General features: G+C 41.9%; 2 protein-coding genes across 6 annotated transcripts in view; one reads left to right on the top strand and one right to left on the bottom strand.

The window, feature by feature from the left end:
- The window catches only part of LOC108027224 (protein doublesex), a 49,537-nt gene extending 31,370 nt beyond the window's left edge, over positions 1–18,167 (top strand). For 3 of the 4 annotated variants that reach the window (XM_017098554.3, XM_050888551.1, XM_017098553.3), the window contains exons 3-5: positions 4,180–4,317; positions 11,239–11,761; positions 17,173–18,167. In XM_017098554.3, the coding sequence (XP_016954043.1) occupies positions 4,180–4,317; positions 11,239–11,702 (602 nt within the window). In that variant the 3' untranslated portion in view covers positions 11,703–11,761; positions 17,173–18,167. The other variant, XM_044090820.2, reaches the window with a different exon arrangement.
- Positions 18,046–22,077, bottom strand: LOC108027223 (transcription termination factor 2). Of its 2 annotated transcripts, XM_050888550.1 has the most exons (6): positions 21,936–22,077; positions 20,638–21,863; positions 20,017–20,341; positions 19,105–19,961; positions 18,274–19,034; positions 18,046–18,191 (listed from the first exon to the last, which is right to left on the bottom strand). In XM_050888550.1, the coding sequence occupies exons 1-6, from the start codon at positions 22,003–22,005 to the stop codon at positions 18,164–18,166; spliced, it is 3,267 nt and encodes a 1,088-aa protein (XP_050744507.1). In that variant the 5' UTR covers positions 22,006–22,077; the 3' UTR covers positions 18,046–18,163. The 2 variants fall into 2 exon arrangements, with proteins under 2 accessions (XP_050744507.1, XP_016954041.1); XM_017098552.2 differs by having other exon boundaries at positions 18,046–19,034.
- Between the last annotated feature and the right edge of the window lie 274 nt (positions 22,078–22,351).

Here is a 22,351-nt window from a genome sequence, read left to right as displayed (position 1 = left end):
CAAACGTGAAATTCAACTGGGTTTTTATTTTATGCTTGTAAAAAAAATTAATATTGGAAACTGATACGAAATAAACGAGATATATCTATTAATAATATAAATATTGTGTTATTTATGCGCCGTATTTACCGAGCTCTTTAAAGTAAACAGTTGAGAATTATTAGAGATGACAGATTTGAAAATTCCAAAACGTGCTCAATGTGAAAACTTTTTGAGCACGAACGTTCTTAAATTTAAAGCATGAAATCGTTCTTAAATCAAGGTTGTTTGTTCTTGTTCATAGCATTGTTTTTTTCCGAGTGTAGTAAAAAAATACAATATACCCTTTTACTGTCTGAAAGACTGTTTCAAGGAACACAATTTAAAGTATAAACTCTTCTTAATACAATTTGACAAGAAACAAGTCTTAATAAAACAGAGTCATAACTCGATTAGCATATCAAGCTAATTCTCTAGAGTGTAATGTAGCATGGCCCGAATATGCAACATTGCGTATACGCATTTCCCGAATAGCGTGTAAAATTCTTAAAAATAAATGAACGCCTTCTGGGTAGATACCAGTGCTGAAACCATCTAGATAGATGCAGGAAATAGTTGGATAAAAGAGGGCAGCAAGCGAACGAAGTGGTTGCCGAGCGGGATGCCTTGGCCATGTAACGCCTGCCAATTGGTACAGGGAGCTGTATATATAGCATATACAAAACCTCCTCCAGAAACTGTTCTCCCTGAGCAGCTGCAGCTGGAGCAGCCGGAAAGAGCTTCGTGCTGCAGCAACAAACTCATAAAAAGGCGCAGAAAAACGAGCAGGAAACTTTGCTAACGACTTAAACGCTGCCAAAGGAGCTGGGGAAACGAGGACCTCGTGGAGGACTCGGAGCCGTGGAGCTCGGCGATTGCCGAGTGGAAGGTTAGCTGCAGTTTGGACAGTAATAAAAGTAATAACAACGCCAGTACCAGTAGTACCAGTACCAGTGCAGCCCGCACATACAGCACTCCCATGTACCAGGGCGCACTGTACATACCTCGCCGAGCTTGGATTTGTGTGCCCACTTCTCCTTCCACTTGGCCCTGCGCAGAGTCGCTTTATGCGCGTTAATGGCATCGTTTACTGGCTAACTGTACATGCATATAGCCGTGCATCTAGCAGATCTACATATATATCCGTGCAGCACAGATACATGGCAGTACATATTCCTGCAGGGAGTGGCGGTGCAGCAGCGACAGCTGCAGCATTTCGTGCGGGGAGAACTGTCGTGCCAAGTGGGCGTTACCAACGCTTCCCGAACGTTTTATATAAATGTTGTGTAATGTGTGTATTATTTCGAGTTGCGTTTAAAGTGACTAAAATGTTCGGTGATTAAATAAATGCAGGATTCAACTGGACATGCATGTTGCGGCCGAAGTTGCTACAGTTCGATGGGAAAGAATTGCAGTTTTCAATTAAATAGAGTTTGCCTTTCGCTTTCTCCAACATAATGGGACTTCACCTCAAAATTGTACACAAGCTTTTAATACGGGTGATTGTTGAAATTACATAATTGTCATGAACATTTTTCTGAATGGATTAAAAAAAAAAACAGTTCGAAGTAAATATGTTTTCTATCAAAATAACACGGCTTACGAAATTTTTCTTTTTTGTTGTTGTCAAGGTAAATAAAGTTCAACTATCACAAAATTTAACAAGAAGTCAAAACATTTTTCAAAGGGAATAAACATTATAAAAATGTCTCATTAGGTTCTTAATTAAGTACTCCTAATATGTATACATTGCTATATTCACGGACATTGTTGATTTCTCTTTTAAATTTACACATGTGATTATTAAACAATTTATTTTAAAAATAGAATGTAGTAAAAACTCGCAAAACGGGATGGTTGATCAAAGACCTCCGAACTCTTTATGAAAGAAGGGTGTTTGTTAAGGAAAACCTCAATAAAAATATGCTGTGAGAAATAAGACATTGCCATCTTCTTGTCATGAAGTGTTTCGGTCAAAAATGCATAATAAAAGGTATAAATTCCTGGAAAACCAATAAGTTATTTTCCTTTTCTGCTGCGTTTCAAATTAGAGATCATAAAAGGTGTAATTTGTTTGTTTTTGACTTTTGCTGTTCCACATTGTGGTTTTGCAAAATAAATTAGAGCTAGATTATTCTAACCTGTTTGCCATTTAACTGGCTGTTGTTAAACTATGCTCGTCCAATCGCACTCGTTAAATCGCATTGGTTGAAGAGCAATGGCGCCGGCAAATAAATGTGCGAGTAGGGCTAGTAAAGTTGTCGGCAATATTGCCGTGGCCATGCTGCGGTTGTGGCAGCAATAAATCAATTTATTATATTTATTTGCGCCCAATAAAATAATTTGCAAACATAAAATGCTAACAAAACAGCGGCCAAGCCATGGTCAGCCCACTAATGGCTTAATTACTAAATTAAAAAGGCGCAGACAGTGCGGCAAATGTTCGTGCAACGCGACCAGCTGAACGAGCATGTGGGCAACGCTCAGGAAAAGTTACACGAAACAACAGCGGCAACAACAGGAAGTAGAGCTGTTCCCAAAACGGGTTTCAACTCAAGTCCGCACACGCAAAGTGAGTGCGCCAATGCAAATCCGGCATCGCAAACGCCCTGCAACAGCTCTCGTGTTGCATGTGTTGCATGCAACAGCAGCCCCAGCGACGGCAGCAACATCAGCCCCAACAGCAACACTTGCACGCCAGCAACACGGCAACAGCAGCAACGGGCGAGCAGAGAGCCATAATAAAACGGGCCAATGGATATGAAGCTCCGCCTACAAGCAAACTACCGACAACGATGTCGACGCCGGCCAATGTTGCTGCCGTGTTGTTGCTGTTGCTGCTGTGCTGTCGCCGCCGTGTTGTTGCTGCTGCCGTTGGTGTGTAGGTAAGACAAGAAAAAAAGAAAAAATGGCTGGCGATACGAAGAGCATAATGGCATAAGCTCGGCGAGCAAAAGAGAAAAGTGCCAAGCTACACCAGCGGGCACAATACTAATACTGCAGATACAATGTGGGCAGACATCAGGGAAATATGTCTTAAATATTGGGCACTTCACTAATATCACGGATAATATTTTATTTGAAATATGATTTTTACCTAAAGTATTATTTGTATTTAAGCTCAATAAAAGGTATAAACCTCCTTCAAAAAAATAGTTTAAAAACAATTTATTGCATTAAGAAGAGCGTTTTGCCCACACAGATACGATTAAAGGTATTTATTCATTTTATTTTGTTTAACCACATATACTTTTTAATACATATTTTTCTTATTTTTATGTTAGATTTCGAAGCCCCTGTGCTATACAAAGCATTAGTTTGTTTATCAAACGAAACTCATTTTAAAACTTTAAATGAAATACCTTTCTTATTTTGAGAACTACAACCTGAAGTAACCCTTAAAAAAAGTGTGAAAAAACAGTTTAGTTAGCGAAGAAGTACATTTTATGAAACATAATAACAATATGAAAATGCATCCTAAAAATGTTTGTATGATCGACTATGATTTAAGGTATATTGTAGACATACTAGAAATCCACATATATACTTGCTTGTCCGTATATAGCCATGTTTACCAAATTGTAGTCCAAGCTAAAGTCAGTGAACTTAAATCAAAGACCTTTTTTTCTGGATGATTACAATAGTATTCTTTATTCATTACTTTGTATTTATTCATTAATGCCAACTGGATATGTTACCATTTAAATTAATATGAACATATGACATTGTATACTAAAATTGTTGTTGGGGAGTGCTAAGGCTGAAGCTAGAGCAATTCGCTTAGACCCGCATAGCTAACAATTGTGCTTATGCCACTGGTTTCGAGACTCGAAATGTTGTTACTCTTGTCCGAAATCGAGGGGTGCCCCGTATTGAGTTGCAATTTGTGCCGACGTTTTTGCCGCCATGTTTACGTTGCACATCGCTGTCTGCCAGTCTGCCGGTTTTTGCACGGACCACTTCTGCAGACTGGCGAAATTCTAGAAAGAGTGGCTCCACTGCGAGGCGGCTACCCAGTCGAGTTGTTTGCTTATGTGCGGGGATTTGTCAATGAAGCTGATTGCAAAATAAACGGGGGACTGGGGATCTTTGCGGATCATCGATCTTTGAGAAGCCTGGGAATGAGAAACTAATTAACTCTGCGTAATCTTTCACTTTCAGGCCAAGACGTTTTCCTAGACTATTGCCAAAAGCTATTAGAGAAATTCCGCTACCCTTGGGAGCTGATGCCGCTCATGTATGTGATATTGAAGGATGCAGACGCCAACATTGAAGAGGCTTCCCGGCGAATCGAAGAGGGTAAGTCAGCCGATCGGTTAAATAGCACCCCGCCATTTTACCCCGAACTCGCTGTGAAGTATCCTGTATAATCAATGCCGAATGTCTTTCGATCTGATCTAACCCAGGCCAATACGTTGTGAATGAGTACTCCCGTCAGCATAACTTGAATATCTATGACGGGGGTGAGCTCCGCAACACAACGCGGCAATGTGGATGATAATTTTTCATAAACTAGAGTAACGCACTGTACTTTGCCCTGATATTTATTGTTCAGCATCGCATATTAGCTTAATGCTTCGGTGAAATCGCGCGAATTTAACTTTCGTAACCTAAAGTTGAGTAACTTAGCGTCTTAAGGAGCGATACCTCTGTACATATATCGAATTTATCGGTAAGCTAAAGCGCAACTTGGATTATCTTCCATCAACAAGCCAAATATGTCGATGTGCGACCGCCGGTCCCCCGTCCCTTCTCTTCAATCAACATTACCCCGTGCTGAGATGTCTGAGATGGCTGCCAATCAACTATCAACAGTCAACAGTCAACAATCAACATTCAACATTTTCTCCTCTTCAATCAACAATCCCCAACGGATCCAATCAACTTGCAACAAAGCCCTTGCCGCCAACGAATAAAAATATCGAAGCACAATACTTACTAGACGTTTTGAAACATTTTCGAAAAAACAATGCCAAATCGACGATCAACATTTCAACACGTTCGCATCACAAATCTGCACATCGGTTGTATAGCTTTAGTTTAACCTTATTTAAGTCCTAACTCTTGGGTTTGGGTGTGATGTTCCGGCCAAACGGAAGTCGCAGTCTTATTAAAGCCATTAAAAGCGCCGCACGTCAGTCATTCGTCTTATTTTAACTTACTGAAGTACTTACGGACTCTAAGTACAAAGTGATGTTTTTCATCAGCTGCACTCAGTTGTAAAACAATGGGGATCGAAGTGGAAACTAAGTTAAAGACTCATTCGAATAGGCTTACAGCTAATCTCAAAGTTCTCCTCTACGTGTGAATTTGTATCTTAACAGGGTCCTACGTAGTAACCCTTGAAATAGTATATGCGTGTTTCCTGGGGTCTTGGTATCAACACTGTTGTGAGATGGTGCACAAACTACAGATACGTTTAGGCTAACTTTATCGATGTCTTGCGAAACTCTAATTGTAATATTTAATAATGAAATTAATTCTCATTAACACTGTAAAATATTGTTACAACTTAAGTAAGATTTAGCCCAACGGAATATTATAAAAAGGATAAACCTGAAATGTCAAAAATAAACTATTTTCCTTAAACAAAAAACCAGTGTCGCTTGGAGTTGCCCCGCTGAAGTGGAAGTATCAGCTGCTGTTTGTTTTGTTAATGACATTAAAAACTGTAACGATTGCTTTTCAAGTTGTTGCCATTTCACGAATCCATTACCAATGCCCGTCCCAGCATCGTCAGTTGAAGTTTCCTCGTGGCAGTTCGCTGGGGCTCAGAGCTGGGAGCTGGGAGTTTCTTGTGTCGCCACTGCTGCTGGGATCGTAAATGCATCATTAAACCGAAAAATGCATGCGAAAAATTTACGACATTGCCAACACCATTGCCCAAAGCCTGCACTGAGAAAAATATTCGTAGTAAACTCACTATTCAATGTAAAAGTGGCCTTTATCTCAAATATATTTAACTAATTTGCTTTTAATTTAAACAAAATACTAAAAACATATTTATCTATTTGCCTAAACTGAAAACAGATTATTTTCCTGTGATAACTCTTGTAATCATAAAGAATAACCAACTTAAATAGGTTTCACCCCAAGGACTTTTCCAAGTGTACGACTCAGAATCCCATCTACGGGTTAGGTTTTTCCAGCTGGGGATAAACGGCTCTAGTCCGCCGCCAGGTAGCTGCAATACTCCGGCCGTAACAGCTCGACATCGCTTCTCGGCACTAAACGAGTCACGATGAAATGTCAGGAATCGCAGTCGGACTGGAAGGTAGAGGGAGGATCTCTGGGATGCTGTGGGTAGGCAATGGCGACGTGTAAATGTGGGCACCATAAAGCTTAAAAGTGTTTATGGCTGTATTGTGCGCGGAGTGAGCGAAGGAATCTCCCGACATGTGAGGGGATTTGATCCAACGATTTGAGACTTTTATTGTAATATTCAAGGTTCCTTTTTGTTTTATGCACGGAGCATTTCATATGTACCTTTTATTTCATATAGTTTTATATTCGATTATCAATTGGTTCGTTTACTCCGCAGTTTTTTAGTTGCAACATATTATAAGCTGTACACCTAATCCTCTTCTCTACAATTTTTAAAAGTAATGGCTTAAAAAATAAAAACCTATTTTTTGCCTAATAGTTGATAAATTTTAGGGTTATGTCCCTGCTTAATTTTTCTTTACTACCGAAACCCAGCTCATGCTAGTCAGTGGGAAGAAAGAGTCCTATAGATATCTTTACCTTTAAGATTGTTAAAGAAAATATTTAAATGGATAATCAAATTCCATAGATGTCTTACATTTTATTTGCAACAACCACTATTATTTAATTTATTTGTTACCATTTAATATTTTTGAGTATTTAGAACAGGGCAATAGGACTCCCTCACCAGTGATGATCAAACATTCTTATGACTCAGTGCATATAGTAATTTCCTAAGGAATCTAACCCAACCGCCCGACCCCATTTTACGACGCATCCATATATCCTTGCGTTCTGTCATATTTCCAGCGACGCCTTTCTTTGTTTTCCCATAAAAAATAGACTCGCTGGTTCCCATTTTGTACGGGGCGCCATAACGAGCTGCGAGCCGTATCATCATCATCGTGGTCGTATGGGCAGCCGCCCAGCCCGTTCGACCCCAGCTCGGCTCAGCGAGTCTAGTACAAATTCCTTTCCACTTTCATCCCGGGCATTTACCAATGCTTATTAAAAACTATAGGAAAGCGCAGACCCAGCGGCAGCAGGAAGCAGAAATTTCCAACTTTACGACTTCATATTGTGGGAGGATCGTAAAACATTTGTGCAGCGTCAACTTCTACTCCACTTCCCAGCAGCTCCTCGATTCCCATCCAGCTTCGCTACTGTCATTTTACTGCCCTACGACTTACAAGCTGCCACTTGTGCCAGACATCTGATCCACATGCATAGCCAGAGCTTCCCGCGGACAATCATGATTTATCATGGCCTCGCTCCTTGCTCGCTAAATAATAAGCAACCAGTTTGTCATAAAGGTTCCTGGGTAAGCGGGCTGGACATAGATACCCCCAAAACTGTCCAGGCCTGGGACTACTTCCTCCGTCGCCAAGTGAACTCAAGCGTTAACTTATTGTCGAGGTTTTGTGGCCTGCAAGAGCTTAGATTACATACCTCCGCAGAGGGAGAGCACAACTAATCCTTTAAACGGAGATTGAGAAATGGATTGCCATTAAAGTAGGTCAGCCAACTTTATTCCTCCCCGTTTCCGTACTTTACAAATAATTCAATAAAATTAAAAACAAGAAAGGAAGTTAACTTCGGCAAGTTTGTATACCCTTGCAGTTACAAAAAATAATCAATAATTTTATTAAATTAAATTCGAAATTCTTAAAAATATAAAAATGTATATTCCCAATATTATAAGATAATATGTCAAAAAGCCCCAAAGCTATAATTTGTTTCATATTATTTTCCCACCAATTTTCAGATAGTTCCTATGACAGCTATATGAAATAGTCGTCCGATCTTAATAAAATTCAATTCGAAATTCAGAACTAATTAAAAAATGCTATTTTCAAGCTTAGAAGGTTATATGTTAAAAGAGGTGCGGTACAAACACCAAAGATATAATTATTATTTCATGTTTTCCGACCAATTTTCCGGTCGCTCCTATGGCAACTATATGATATAGTCGTCCGATGTTGATAAAAATGAATTCGAAATTCAAAACCAAATACAAAATGTTATTTCCAAGCGTAGCAGGTTATAAGCTAAAAAACACCGAAGACATAATTTTTTAATATTATTTTACCACTAATTTTTCGATTGTTTCTATGGGGGCTATATGATAAAGTCGTCCGATTTTGAAAAAATTTAATTCGAAATTCAGAACTAATTTAAAAATGTTATATGCAAGCTTAGAAAGGAATATGTTAAAAAACATCAAAAAAATAATTTTCTTAAAACTTTTTCCCCGACAGTTCCTTTGGGAGCTTTAAGCTGGTTCCGACTTATATAATACCTGCAAAAGAAAGAAGACTTTTGGGAAAGTTTCAGCCCGATAGCTTTACAATTGAGAGACTAGTTTGCGTAGAAACGGATGGACAGACGGACATGGCTAGATCGACTCGTCTTGTGACGCTGATCTAGAATATATATACTTTATGGGGTCGGAAACGTCTCTTTTACTGCGTTGCAAACTTCTGACTGAAATCATGGGTTTAGCTGTATTTTGAATTCTTTAAAACAAAATTAGTATAATTCATATTTTTTCTCTTTGCCATTGCAGTGTTACTATATTAATGTAGGGAGATAAATAACTAACAAAAAAAAATGTAGATAAAAATGTGAGCACAAGAAACTAGTCCTGGGTCAGACGGTCAGGGTTCAGAAAATGTTTACCAGATGTAGTAACATTCAACTAATCTCAAAGCGGATACCAATACAACCATGTTGTACTTTTCAAATGACTTTTTCGCGGAGAAAATGTTTAAACACTCCTGTCCGGAAATCGGTTCCTTGTTGATAGGAAAGTTTATATGCTAAAGACTTTCTTATCGTGGTTGAACTAACATGTTTTAAAAACTAAAACGCTTTATTACCACAGCAAAATGCCAAAGAGTCAGTTGCACTGTCGGGAGCCTAATTATATTTTTATAATAAATATTCAAGAAGATGTAAAGTAGTAAAGAGTGTATAATTTTATATTCCGGTTCCGTTTCGGGATTTTTGCATTTTTTGTAGCCTGACTATACTGAAATTGCTGTCTCATATAAATAATCATAGATTAGATTACACGCCTTCAGAATAGTCTGATAATACATTTAGGTTAGGAACGGAAATTTAACTTAAATGTAAAATAATATATAGCTTTCATTTTGTAGTTAACTTGCTAATTATATTCACAGTTCCATAAGTGGTTTAATTAAAATATTATATATTCTGCTTAGACTGTTACAGGGTATTGATTCCGTTCCCATTCTCTTGACCAGCTTGACAACAGTGGCTTAAATACGACTTCCTTGTCCTCCAATCAGTTGATGAAATAATTGTGGAAACTTTATGTCTATTTTCACTTGGCTTATTTCATTACACCTAGAGCAGTACAAACATCCCAAAACAGAACTCGGGATTGGGAGGTGGTGCCGTCCCTCATGGGGTGAACCTGCTCGAAAATGCATTCCTCTAATTAACCCAACACCAAGCCTCGGTTTATGGACTAGCCCGATGAGGGTTAGCTATATATTAACAAGTACTAGAATGCCGGGGGATGGGGAACTTGACTGGTTACCCGGCTGCCCTCTGTCCCTTCCCAACCAACCTTGGGTCACAACTTTTTTACGACTTTTTATTATTTCGTCAAATCGCACAATGGGCGGGCGGCATTAGTTGCGACTTGTTTGGGTTGGCATTGACTGTACCTTCGACTCGGATTCCACCCGATTCCACTCCCATCCGAGCGATCTCTGCGCGTCCCCCAAGGAGGAGGTGCTCTGCCCAAGAACTCCCCAAGAAAGCGGAGGAAGTCCAGGGGAGGCACGCTCATGCGTAATTCTCTCTCGTATGCTCTGGCCCTGTTTAATGCATTCTGCAGTTGGCGGAAGAAAAAATCCCATTAAAATTAAGTAAAATTGCAGCAGCAGCAGCAGCGTAATCGTAAAAACTTGGCATTTTGATGTTGCAGCAAGCAGTAAAATTTTGAAAAGTTTTTGCCACGCAGATAAGGCGGGGAGTCAGCGGAAGACAAAGGCTCTAGCCAGCCGAGGCTCCAACTGGGAGTGCAATCGGGATGTGGACGTGGATGTGGATGTGGATATGGTCGTGGATATGGTGTATATGGCAGTGGATTTGGATCTGGGGGTGTGGCATCTTGGCGGGCCAGGGCAGTGGAGAGGGTTTATTGTGTGAGCTCCGTGCGAAGGTTGCTCATAAAGTGCATACCGGGGCCATAGGTGGGCCACAGCCCGGAGTCCAGGCCAGCGTTTCCTCATATGGGCGATTGCCTTCCAAAATGGCGCACATCTTGGCCGGGTGGCATAGACATTAAGTGCGGCCGTAGTTAATGTTATGGCCGCCAGCCATAGCTTTAAGCTGTTCTACTCTATTTTCCATACAAGGAGTGCAAAGTGAATGATGTGGCCTACCGTCAAACAATCACTAGTATATTTTTCATTGTTCTTGCGTGTGTCGAAACGTTCTTGTTTCTTAAATAAAAAACAAGAACATTTTTAACAAATTTGTTTGTCCTCTGTTTTAAATATCTGTAGCAAGTGAAAAAAGACGTGAAATAAGAAAATACTTATAGTGATTTAAATTTAATGAATTTTAGTGAACTCGAGCTCATGCTTGGTTATACTATATCTCTGTAACCCAATACCTTAGCATTTATATTGTATACTGTTATAACTTAGTTTTAAAAAATTATAATATCGATTTGATTTTATTTTAATTACATTTTATTAATACAATTAAAAAAAACTGTCGATTTTTTAAATTAAATGTACTTAAGTTCTTAGTATTCCTCGAGACAAAAAGCTCTTACCATAATATTTATAATACAAACTTAATTATATCCTATAAAGTATCGAACATTATAAAGATACACAAAAAGCGCTTGCGGAATAGCTTTTAAACGTGTATTTCCGGGACCTAGACCCTACGAACTTAAGACATTATTTTGGATTCGGTCAAGACCTGCTTGCGCCCAATACTAATCTCCCAACTTTTGTTGATCCTTAGCTCGCGTGGAAATAAACCGCACTGTAACGCAGATTTACTACAACTACTACACCCCGATTGCCCTCGTGAACGGGGCGCCCATGTACCTGCCCTACCCGAGCATAGAGCAGGGTCGCTATGGGGCGCACTTCACCCACCTGCCGCTCACCCAGATTTGTCCGCCGACGCCCGAGCCGCTGGCCCTCAGCCGCTCCCCGAGCAGTCCCAGCGGCCCGTCGGCCGCCCTCAACCAGAAGCCCTCACGACCGGGCAGCAGCAACGGCACCGTGCACTCCGCCGCATCTCCCACGATGGTCACCACAATGGCCACCACCTCCTCCACGCCGACGCCCACCCTCAGCCGGCGGCAGAGATCGCGATCGCCGACGCCCACTACGCCGCCCCCACCGCCGCCGGCGCACAGCAGCAGCAACGGCGCCTACCACCACGGTCACCATCTGGTCAGCTCCACGGCTGCCACGTAGCAGTATCGCAACGTTGCTGCCGCCGTGGCAGCAGCAGCAGCGGCAGCTGTCCTCTTTGTGTAAGTATTACTCACACTTTGGTCAAGTTAAAAATTATATATATTATATATTGATATTACAAAATTCATCAAGGAAACCTTTCTTTTAACACCTCATAAAAAACGGGCTGCTCAAGCCGAGTATTTTATATATTATAGCTCGAAATCAGTTGAGAAAGTAAAGAAGTATATTTAATTCTTAGCACTTGCGTTTATTTGATTATTAAATAATCTAGCGATATACAAATGATTGAACCTATGCACCAACCAAATACTTTCTAGGAATGTAGTGTACTTCGTTATCAATTGTAGATACAGAGAAACGATGAAATTCAGCTCTAAAAAGAAAATATATATTTTTTTCCAAATTATTATAATAAAAAATTAAATTACTTTATTAATTTTTAACTGGAAAAATAATATAGACCAGGAAGTTTAGAAAATCGGTTGCATACAAACCTTTAAAATTTAATATGTAGGTATTTCTTTAGAGTTACTAATATTAAAAAAATAAATACATGATTTTTTGATTGAACGACGGAGAATATAACCAAAGAATGTTTAAAATAAGATAAATCCCCACCATTGAAGCGATCACGGTCTGTTCTGAAATCGCTTAGCTATGAATTTTACTTGGGTACAGCGGAAGTATATATATTTTTGTGGTTTTGTAGAAGGAGATACCCCGTTAATTTGTTATAATAAAAACTATATGAAATATTATGGAGGACTGCAAATTAAATTACCAATTTCTTGGGAATCGCTTAGACTACCTAAGCGATTCCCAAGAAATTGGGAATTCCTTCATGAGGTTAAGTAATGTTTTAGTACTTAAATACCCTCTTTGAAGAAGATTGAACTGGCTTACTTATAACCTAAAAGCCAAAGAGAGGTAGATATGTTTTCTCACCTATACTTGGGCTTCAGACTATATATTTAGATAGTTGGTAACTTATATACCTTATCTAGGCGGTAGTTCTGCTCCCCAGCCCGTTCCTGCTTTTGCTGCCACACTTGCAGCTCATTCGCATGCTGGCCCAGTCGCGTTGCCTTTAATCAAATCAATTTCGCAGCATAGTTTTATGTTCACAATTTGGGTGGCTGGCTCATTTCGGTCCCTAGTGCCGGGTCCCTGGACCAGATCCCTTCTGCCCGTAGTCTGGCCTCCAGAACGGGTTGCAGTCGAGCTGTCGGTTGCACTTCCGCACTGCGCACGAAAGTATGCAATGGCTTTTTCATCATTTGTCCTGATGGCTCTGCAACGTGGGCAACAAAAGCTGCCTCGTCCTGGTCCGCATCCTGCTCCCGGTCCTCGTCTCGCTGCGGGCTCCAGATGAAAAACAATTCCTCTTGGCCCAGCACGACCCGCCCCGCCCCCTTTTCGCACTTTCGCCTTTCCCGGCTGACAATTGAAGCATTTTGGCATTTTCTTGGTGCGCTGCCTTGCAGTTGCTTAATTCAGAGCGGCAAGTGTTGAATTTCCATGCTGCTGGCATTGGCATTTTTGTTTATATTTTCATTGCGATGGACAGCACAGGACGGGCTAGTGTTTTGTTCCCAGCGTTTGAGCATTTTGTAGCCTTTTGTTTTGCTAAGCGATTTGCCTTAATTAAAAACTCAAGTGGCGCCAGCAGCGCAAGGGCTTCTCAGGTTGCCCCCTCGAGAAAGGGGGATCCCAATCCCCCGGCGTCCGAGCATCAAAACTTACGCTTCGCACATTCTGCTATTTGCTTTTTTGTGTTTTCGGTTTCCTATTTTACGATTCACGCTGGCAGACCGCGAAGACGACACTTCAGAGTGCATATTTCAATGTTTTGGTCTCGTCCAAGGTAATAAAATATTCGCATTGCGGAATTATGAAAGAGCAGCGCATTGGCATCCAGATCTTGTCTAGAACCAGACAGCCCTTCGATTGTTTTGGGCCCATTAAAACCGCAGACCCGAACTCCTGTCACCTCCGCCGCTCTCCTGTGGCATGTTCCTGCATCAAAGGGACGGTTTTTATGGGTCTGCCTCGTAAAACCGAAACTGAATCGCACGATAGCTGCGTGAAAATATTTTTCTCTCCAGACGAACATCTTTCCCCTCTTCTAAGCCTAGAGCCGCAATTAAATGTTCCCCTCGAGGGGAGCGCGAGACTACAAAGTCAGGCATTCGGATCTCGTAAAACTATCGCAAAGTTCGTTTAACTCTAGAGCTCTGGCAAATCAAACTTATTAAAAAGAGTCGGTTTGAAAAAGGCGGAAAAAAGGAAGCAAATTCATTGGCAACAAACAATTATTTCGGGCAAAACTCAAAGCCATAAAAGCGGGCAAACAATACCGAAAACTTTTACGAGCCTCGGGGAGATCCTGCGAGCAGCAGTTCCTGAAAGCATTTCATTTCGAGGAGAAACAAACGCTCAAGGAGCAAATATCCTTGCGAATGGCACTTCAATTCCGCTGCAGCTCGCCTTTGTTGCCCTGGCCAAAACGGCAATAAATGCATAAGTTTCCATTTTACGATATTTTGTTTCCATTCGCCGCCGCGCACTTTCCCAGACAACCCGCCCCTCCCCGATCCCCCGCCTCGAGAACTGCACTGCGAGAATATCTGACGTCCACCGCCCTCTGCTTTTGGTCTAATTATACTCGCCAGCTAATTTGTTTGAGCACTTTTAAGGTGTACACTCTGTAAATTGACTGGTGCTTTGGCTTTGGCACATCAAAAGTGTCAGGCCAACAGGCAGAGCTACTCGCATAAAAATACCTCCGCCAAGATCTCCGCTCGCTTATAGGCACCACAAACATCAAAGCGACATATAAACATGACAAAAAATGTTTTAGCACCGCTGGTTAGAGTTTGCCGTGCCTATAATTAAAACTACTAGCAATTGCCTAAAACATTTAAAACATATTCTTTGTTTTGTGCGCCGACTGTCCCAAAGTCTTTTTTCATTTCCCTAAATGTTTACTTAGGAAAAATACTTCTTTTATTTGATTAATGAATAAATAAACAGAAAAAACTACACGAATTTTCGTAGTTCATATAGAAAGTATTCATAAAAGCAAGGCAAAATTAAAAAAAATATATATTTTTTTATTTACTTATATTATAACTTATTATATTTATAAATACGCTTTAAAAATGTATAATAATTTAATTTTGTTAATTTAATTAGTTGTTTACATTTAATTGTTATGATCCATAAATTATAAAATACAGTTGCACTTATATTTGTTTTGTACTGATATAGATGTAAAAGTTGTAGAAGAATTCGAATAATATTTTTCCAAGCAAGAAATCTACTTTTCTAATTTCTTAATTTATTCCTTATATGGGAAACAAGATAGAGATTGAGTTTTGAATAAAGAAATGTAATTAAATATTTTATCGTATCGTAAATATGTATTTTCTTTTAATAAAATTTGGCGAAAACTCAAAGTAGCTTTAGGAAGCTCCATAAATTATAAAATATAGCTGCACTCATATATTTTTTTAAATATAAGGCAGACTCTATACCGGCGATTCGAGCTTATTAACTCAGTTGTGGAACCTGAAGATTTTGCATGATGTTTCAACCAAATAAAGATCCCAAACCCATTCAGACTACCGACTTCCGGTTCATTTGCTCGAGCAGCAACTTTGTAGCCCTCTCGGAGCGATGTCCCCTCCTCAGATTGTGCATCAACATAAACAGCAAGCATTATACAATATATTTTGAATATTATTGTTGCCACACATTTCCGCCGATTTCTAATTTCCGCCGAGTTGCCATTAAAAAAAGGAGTAAATCGCCCCGTTTTTAATGCCCCTCAGTCATCATCGTCGCCTGAGAGCGAGCCTGTTCTTGATACCCGGGGCTGCCATAATAAATGCAGTGCTAGCCATAAAAATAAAGCACAACAAAATAAGGGAGTAAAAACAAAAATCCTATAGTTTTGAGCGAGCGCGGCTCGAGGCTCCGGTTTCAGCTTACGCTGCTCGAATTTCGCCCTGAAGCCCCCTTGCTTGTGCCCCATTCGGGGGCAGCTCCATCTTCTCCTCCTTCTCCTCCAGCCCCAGCTCCACGTCCACGGCACTTTCAATCCTCCGGTCGGGCTCGAAACCGCTCGCACATCCATTTGTTTTTCGGCGTTCGTGTTTATTGTTCTTGGACGTCTTGCGTGCTGAGCGCCCTTCGGTGTTTATGGTGCCGCGTTACGCTTCCTCTTCTGGGGCTCCTTCGGTTTTGAGTGGACACGCATTATTAAAAAATAAACAATAATGTATGGTGTATACAAAACCAGAAACCAAAGCCAACCAATCCGAGACGATCCGATCCGAGCCGCAGTCAGCTCAACTCAAGGGCCTCGAAAATCATTTTCAGCTACTCCTTTTTCAGTGGAAACTTTTCGTGGCAATCGTAAAAATTCGACTCAAGCTGCAAGGCAAATAAAAAACACATAAATCCGCCAAACTCCAGAAGAACGGGGAATACGGTGTACCCTATGTGTTGAGGATAAATGTCCTTCGAGGTATTGTACCTTTTTATAGAAACTAATTCCTGACAATTAGTGCTATTTTATTTAAGGTATCTCAACAAGTACCAAGAATGATTAAAATATATTATTAAGAATAGCAATAATAAAATCCATTGGATCACACTATCGACACAAAAGTTAAATATAAATACAAATAATTTTCTATCCTCTGTACACATATATTTTTGATCAAAATCTTTAAATTTATGTTTTGATTTTCTTCAATTACATATTTATGTTTACTTTTTCAATTCATTGTTTATTGAATATTTCGGGTCTCTTAAATAGCTTCCCTGGCATTCTAGTGCGGGGTGGGTAAGAAGTGGTTTTCAATGTTATCTCGAGCTCAAACGACTACGACAATTAGAAATCAGGCAAAACGAATCGAGAATCGAGATTCAGCGCCTGCCGCATTATCTTAAAACGCGTCGTAAAAATCACATTTCGCATTATAAAAATCAAGCTCTCGGCTCGGAGCCCAGCTGCTTCCCATATTGTGCGGACCTGGCTGCCGTCCCTCGGATCCATTCCATCCGAGCCACTTGGTCTGGTCGTGGGCAACGGTGGCTATAAAACTTGCTTTTACGAGCGCCAGAGCGCAGCCCATTGCCTAAGAGTCCGAGGACATGGCCTGGGCCGCTGATGGGCAGGTAAGCCGGCCCAGGATACCTTGGCCGGTGTCGTCTTTGGCCCAGCTGCCTTTGACTGACTGTCAGACATTGCAATGATTTTAATGGATTTTATGGCCGAGACAGTGCACCCATATGGGCGCGCTGGGAGCGTTGGCATTAAAAATGGTTTACGCCGCACTCGCGCTTAACCATATTGCCAATGCAACTTTAAACATCAAACTAATTAACAAGCCGACACACTTATTGTATTAAAACTGACTTAAAAATTAATACTATTCTTTCCTTTCCTTCCTTACAGCGATAACTAGGTGAAATCAGCACCCACACCGGATATCATTTCAACTAAGGCGCCCAACATACCAAGAGTGACAGAAAGCACCAGCTTCTGCAGAATGTTATTTAATGTTTAACCAGGCTCGGACATAATTCCATCGATATGTGAAAATCGGAAAACACCTAGATTATGAAATTGTACTCCCCAGAAAACCTTTTCAAATTGATCTCAAAAACTAACAATAAACGTAAACCATTCTTAACAATGACGAACTAAACTCCGCTGGGAGTTATTATAAGCAATGATGAATGTGTCAGTAGTAGCCCCTCGTGAACACATGTATTGTATATAAGAGTTGTCTTAAAGTTTCTCTGCAAGAAAATAATCAAGAATCTTACATATATCGATCGGCACCTTAAACTCTTTGAAACCATAGGCACAATTTTATATTAACAAGTTCTAGTCCTAAGCATGAGCACTTCAAAGCGAGATCATTATTGTACAGCAAGCGATTTAGGGATCGAGAAGATTATCTGATCACTGTATTCAATCTTTTTCCACATACATACACTCGTGAGTTGGTATGAGATTATCAGATGGAACACACATTTTATTTAACTCCTCTTAAGAATACTTTACATTTTTCGTGGGCTGTGCGCTGCCATGTGAAGAAAGCATGCGGTTTATTATTACTTCTTGAGAACTGATCTGGCTGATCCGAAAGTAGTGTAGCGTACTTTTCTAAGCTTAAGAGAATACAGTTTTCCTTTACACATTAAACACTTCTTTTGTACAGTTTGACAAAAACCAAATATGTTATGCTATTCAGATCGTAGTGGAATTTGATTGTATCCGCTTAAACAAACAACGCGAAATATTAAAGTAAGGATATCAAGCTTAGTAGAACACATTTCAATTTTAATGGAACTCATTATAAATCACCAAACACTTTAAACGGTATTCTAGTTAATTTTAAAACAAAAGCTTCGAAACAAAGAAATAAAAACAAAGAAAATTAACATTCATCTTGAATAAATATTTCGCTGTAAATAAACATAAAAGCGGTTTTTGGAAATGCATAAATGGAATAACTAAACTAAAAGTAAAAGGATAACCAAAGCTTACATTCCAAACAGACCTTTGAGGTCGTCTATTGTAAGTTTGGAACTAACTGTGGAGCCTGTGAGGACGCCGTTGGCAAGCTCCAACTTCTTGTCTTGCAAGGCTTTGATCCGCTGCTCCACTGTGTCCACGCACATAAACTTGTAGATGATGACGTCTTTTTTTTGGCCAACGCGGTAGATTCGGTCCTGGGCCTGAGCCTCCAACTGGGGATTCCAGTGGAGATCCAAGAGCAGTAAGTGATTGGCACCAATTAAGTTCAAACCCACACCGCCAGCAGTGAGGGAGAGCAGAAGAACGCGCTTTGGGTTGTTGGGGTCGTTGAACTGGTTTACAATGTCTTGTCGGTTTTTCACCGGAATGGTTCCATTCAGCGACAGGGTCGGCACACTATCCTTATGCAAGTGATCGCGCAGAATGTCCAACACTGATGTCCACTGTGATACTACTATGGCCTTATCGTTCGTGTCCTTCAGAATCGATGTCTTGAGTATTTTTATCACGTGGGATATCTTTGAAGATGGTCGGTTCAGATTAAACACCGGGTTTGTGCGCTTAAGAAGATTCTTGGAAGCCTTGGCGATACGAGCTTCATCTGCCCCCAGCGGAAGGCTGGTATCGGCTCCAGCGGCAACAGAAGGCTTAGACTCGATAGAGGTGTCGGTGATGGCCAATTTATTGAGCTGTGCCAACAAGTCTATTTCCGGCGAATCGCTGTCACTGCTCTGCCCGTCCACATTTCGGGCATCTTCTCCGTCCAGCATCTAAAATAATAGTTTGTATTAGCTTCTAATCTTTGTTTAAAATCTTTATATGAATTGTAATTTCACTCACCGCATCGATCAGCCCGGGGTGACAGCAAATCTGCCGCAAGCGTAGCAATAGCACCAGAATCTCATGAGACTTGACCTCCCGTTGGCTTCCGGCCATTTTGGAGAATTTTTCGTGCATTTTATAATACGCCCCATTTGGATCTTTAATCTGATTGTAGGTCGGTTTATTAGCATCGCTTCTGTAGTTAAACTCCGTGTCCTTCTCGGCACGCTGGTGGAGGAACTGTGCGAAGAGAGTCTTTGAATAAGTCATCACTGTCTGGTAAACATTCATCTCTTCGGTGCCCAACGAAATCTCCATCAAGCGGAGCTCCTTGTTAGGCAGATTGTTCAGCTTGCCATCCAACTGGAGCTGCGCCTTGGTTCGCCTCAGCATGAGCGACTTCATCAGCAGGTTGAGGCGGTTCTGACCGCCAGCACTCTTGTTGTCGATCCACTTCTTCCACGTGTGCAAATCATCGAAAGGAGAGCAACGCAGGAACTTCAGCAGAGCGTAGACATCCAACTCCTTGTTTTGGATAGGAGTACCGGTCAACGCCCAACGATATTTTCCCCGCAAGTCACTGACTGCCAGTGATGACTGCGACTTGTGGTTGCGCACCACATGAGCCTCATCCAGGATGATTCGACGCCACTTAACGCCGAACACTGCGCTCAAGTTCTTGTGCTCCCGTGCTACAATTTGGTATGTTGTCACCACGATGTCGTAGGTGCGTAGGTGCTTGCCCTTGGTCTCGCGGTTATTGCCGTGGTGCACGCAAACGGTCAGCTTGTGGCGGGCCACTTTGGATTCCACTTCGCTCTCCCACTGACGCAACAAGCTGGCCGGGCACACCACCAATGTACCACCCTTGTGAGCTGAAAAAGGTTTGTAATGCATTTAAACCTACGGAATCTTGGTAGTGACACTTACTGTCCTTGCGACCCTTAGATGTCCATTCGGCTGTACTTTTGCGTTTCTTGTTTTTATCATCCTCACTGTCGCTGTCACTGCTATGACCTTCGGCCTCGCTTCTCTCCTGCCGATTCTTGCATGCCAGCACGGATGAGATCATGGTCAGGGTCTTGCCCAAGCCCATGTCGTCGGCCAGAATTCCTCCGCGAGGGAGTTGCCGTTCGCGCCATGACATCCAAGCTAAGGCATGCTTTTGGTGTTCCATTAGCTTCACTTTTAAGCCCTGTGGATCCTCCGCCAGCACTTCGGGACCAGGGCAATCCTTCAGTGAGCCATGGAGGTCCTAAAAAGAGAATTATTAGGTGAAATGCACTGTGATGGAGCGAATTAATGTCAGAATCCCGTTTTCAGGTTTTGAATTCTTAATCTTAGCCTGCTCTTGGACAGCCGCCGCACAGTAACTCGTGCCCAGCGACTGCCAAATATGAGCATGCTACTCAGATATCCGTTCTGACTCATCACTTCGACAAAAAAAATAAAAGGCTAAGGAGTCGTTTGTCGACTTTACTACGCTAAAGCGATTGTAGATTACGAACAAAGTACTCAACCAACTGTACTCTTTTACCTACTTAAGCCTACCTTCAGAGATTCAAGGGTCAACGCCTTCTGGTTGTTGAACGTGGCCATTCCCTGGGCGCCCGTGTAGACAGGCTGTATCTCATGGACCGCCGCCGACAACTCATCCCAGTCTGGTGCGTCGAGAGATGGGGTTTTGGGGGCATTAAACGCTGGCTTAACCGCCTGGCTGGCGGGGATCTTGCTCGGCTCCACCTTCAGTCCCTTCACGTATTGCTGAACCCCTTCGAGTTCCAGGCGTAGGGTGTCGATGCGTTTTCTAATCTGGCTGCCCTTGTCGGGTAGCTTGTGTGCCACTTTTTCAAACAGCTTTTCCGCGTCGGACAGCTGAACGCGCTTTTCGGCCAGCTTGCGCATCTCCTCATCGAAGACCACCTGGCTGACCACCTGCTGATCCTCGGACTTCACACGCGAACGAACCGGAGCGGATGGCGAAGTTCTCTGCTTGAGGGCCGCCTGTATTGTGGGCTGGCTGAGATTTTTGGTAGTCTTGACCACTGGAGCGCCAGCGCTACTCCTTGGCGAGAAGGGCCTGGATGGACGCATAAAAGGAGGACCGGACATGTTTTCTTTGTTGTGACTGGCGTCATCGTCCGTACTGGATAGTACCTCAATGGGTGTCTCTTTGTTGCTGAGTATGAGAACATCACTGCCGCTGGAGTCGTCCAGGGGCTCAAGATCCGCAGGTCCGAGGGTCGAGTGGAGGGTCTCCTGGATATTGCCCGCGAAGTGGGTGGTGTAGCGCGGCACAAGAGCTTCGCCAGCGGCTGCGGGGGGCGCCTCTTGCTCCTCGTCGAGGTACTCAATCTCGCTGTCGCCATCGCTGAAGTCGGCGACACGCACGCCAGTGATGCTCATTCGAGTGCTGGGAGATAGGGCGCGTTGCTCCAGCTCCTCGTCCTCATCCTCGCTTTCGGAGGGGATCGCCTGTGTCTTCCTTTTTGTGTTTCTGGCGGGCGAACGCACGTTGCCTTCCAGATCGTCTTCCTCCTTATCCTCGCTATCGGAACTTATACCCAGTGGCTTCTTTTTGGTGCTCCTGGCGGGCGGCCTTACAATGTCGTCATCAGAATCGGCGGACTCTTCCTCGGACTCAACCTCGGACTCCTCCGATTCCTCCGATTGCCCCACCACCTGGGACGACTCCTCCTCCGATTCCGTTTCATCAATGACCACGCCATCGCCCTTGCTGTTTTGGCTGCTGAGACGCGAGGACTTGCTTGATCGCCCTAGATCGCATGGCAAGTAAACGAAGCGAGTAGAGTCAGGTACCGCATCCAATCCTTTCGGCAACTACTCACCAGAGCTCGTGTTGTTCACCACCGAATTCTCCTCCTCGTCGCTGTAATACTGATCGCTTCCACTGGACATTTTTGGACAGTTACTTTATTAAAAATGCTAGCAAAAACAGCGCCATTTAATTCAGACTGACGGCATGTTAAAGGTTGCCACCTAAGCCAGAACCTATCGATATTTTTCAGGGATGGATTTAATTCGAAGCGTTGTGATGCAGCGCGTTCAGAAGCGCCGCATTAACAGCGCCAATTGTATATGGCAAGTTTTCAACGTTCTTTTTTTATTGCACTACCAGATTATACAAATTTTAATTAATATGGCATTTATTTAGTTTTTTAAAACTTAAGTTAAATTTAAAGTTGGTAGTTCTTAAAAGATGCATTTTATTGTTCTTTTTTAGAAGGAATCCCACTTTTATTTT

This window comes from Drosophila biarmipes, chromosome 3R (assembly GCF_025231255.1).
Source record: "Drosophila biarmipes strain raj3 chromosome 3R, RU_DBia_V1.1, whole genome shotgun sequence".
NCBI lineage: Eukaryota > Metazoa > Arthropoda > Insecta > Diptera > Drosophilidae > Drosophila > Drosophila biarmipes.
Note: the sequence above shows the minus strand (reverse complement) of the source record. Positions and strands in the feature narration are given on the sequence as shown.

Bases quoted from the DNA above. Each gene is read 5' to 3' on its own strand.
- LOC108027223 (XM_050888550.1), bottom strand. From the start codon at position 22,005: ATGTCCAGTGGAAGCGATCAGTATTACAGCGACGAGGAGGAGAATTCG. The intron at 21,864-21,935 runs GTGAGTAGTTGC...CATGCGATCTAG, and splicing joins GGTGAACAACACGAGCTCTG to GGCGATCAAGCAAGTCCTCG. The intron at 19,962-20,016 runs GTAAGTGTCACT...AACCTTTTTCAG, and splicing joins ATCTAAGGGTCGCAAGGACA to CTCACAAGGGTGGTACATTG.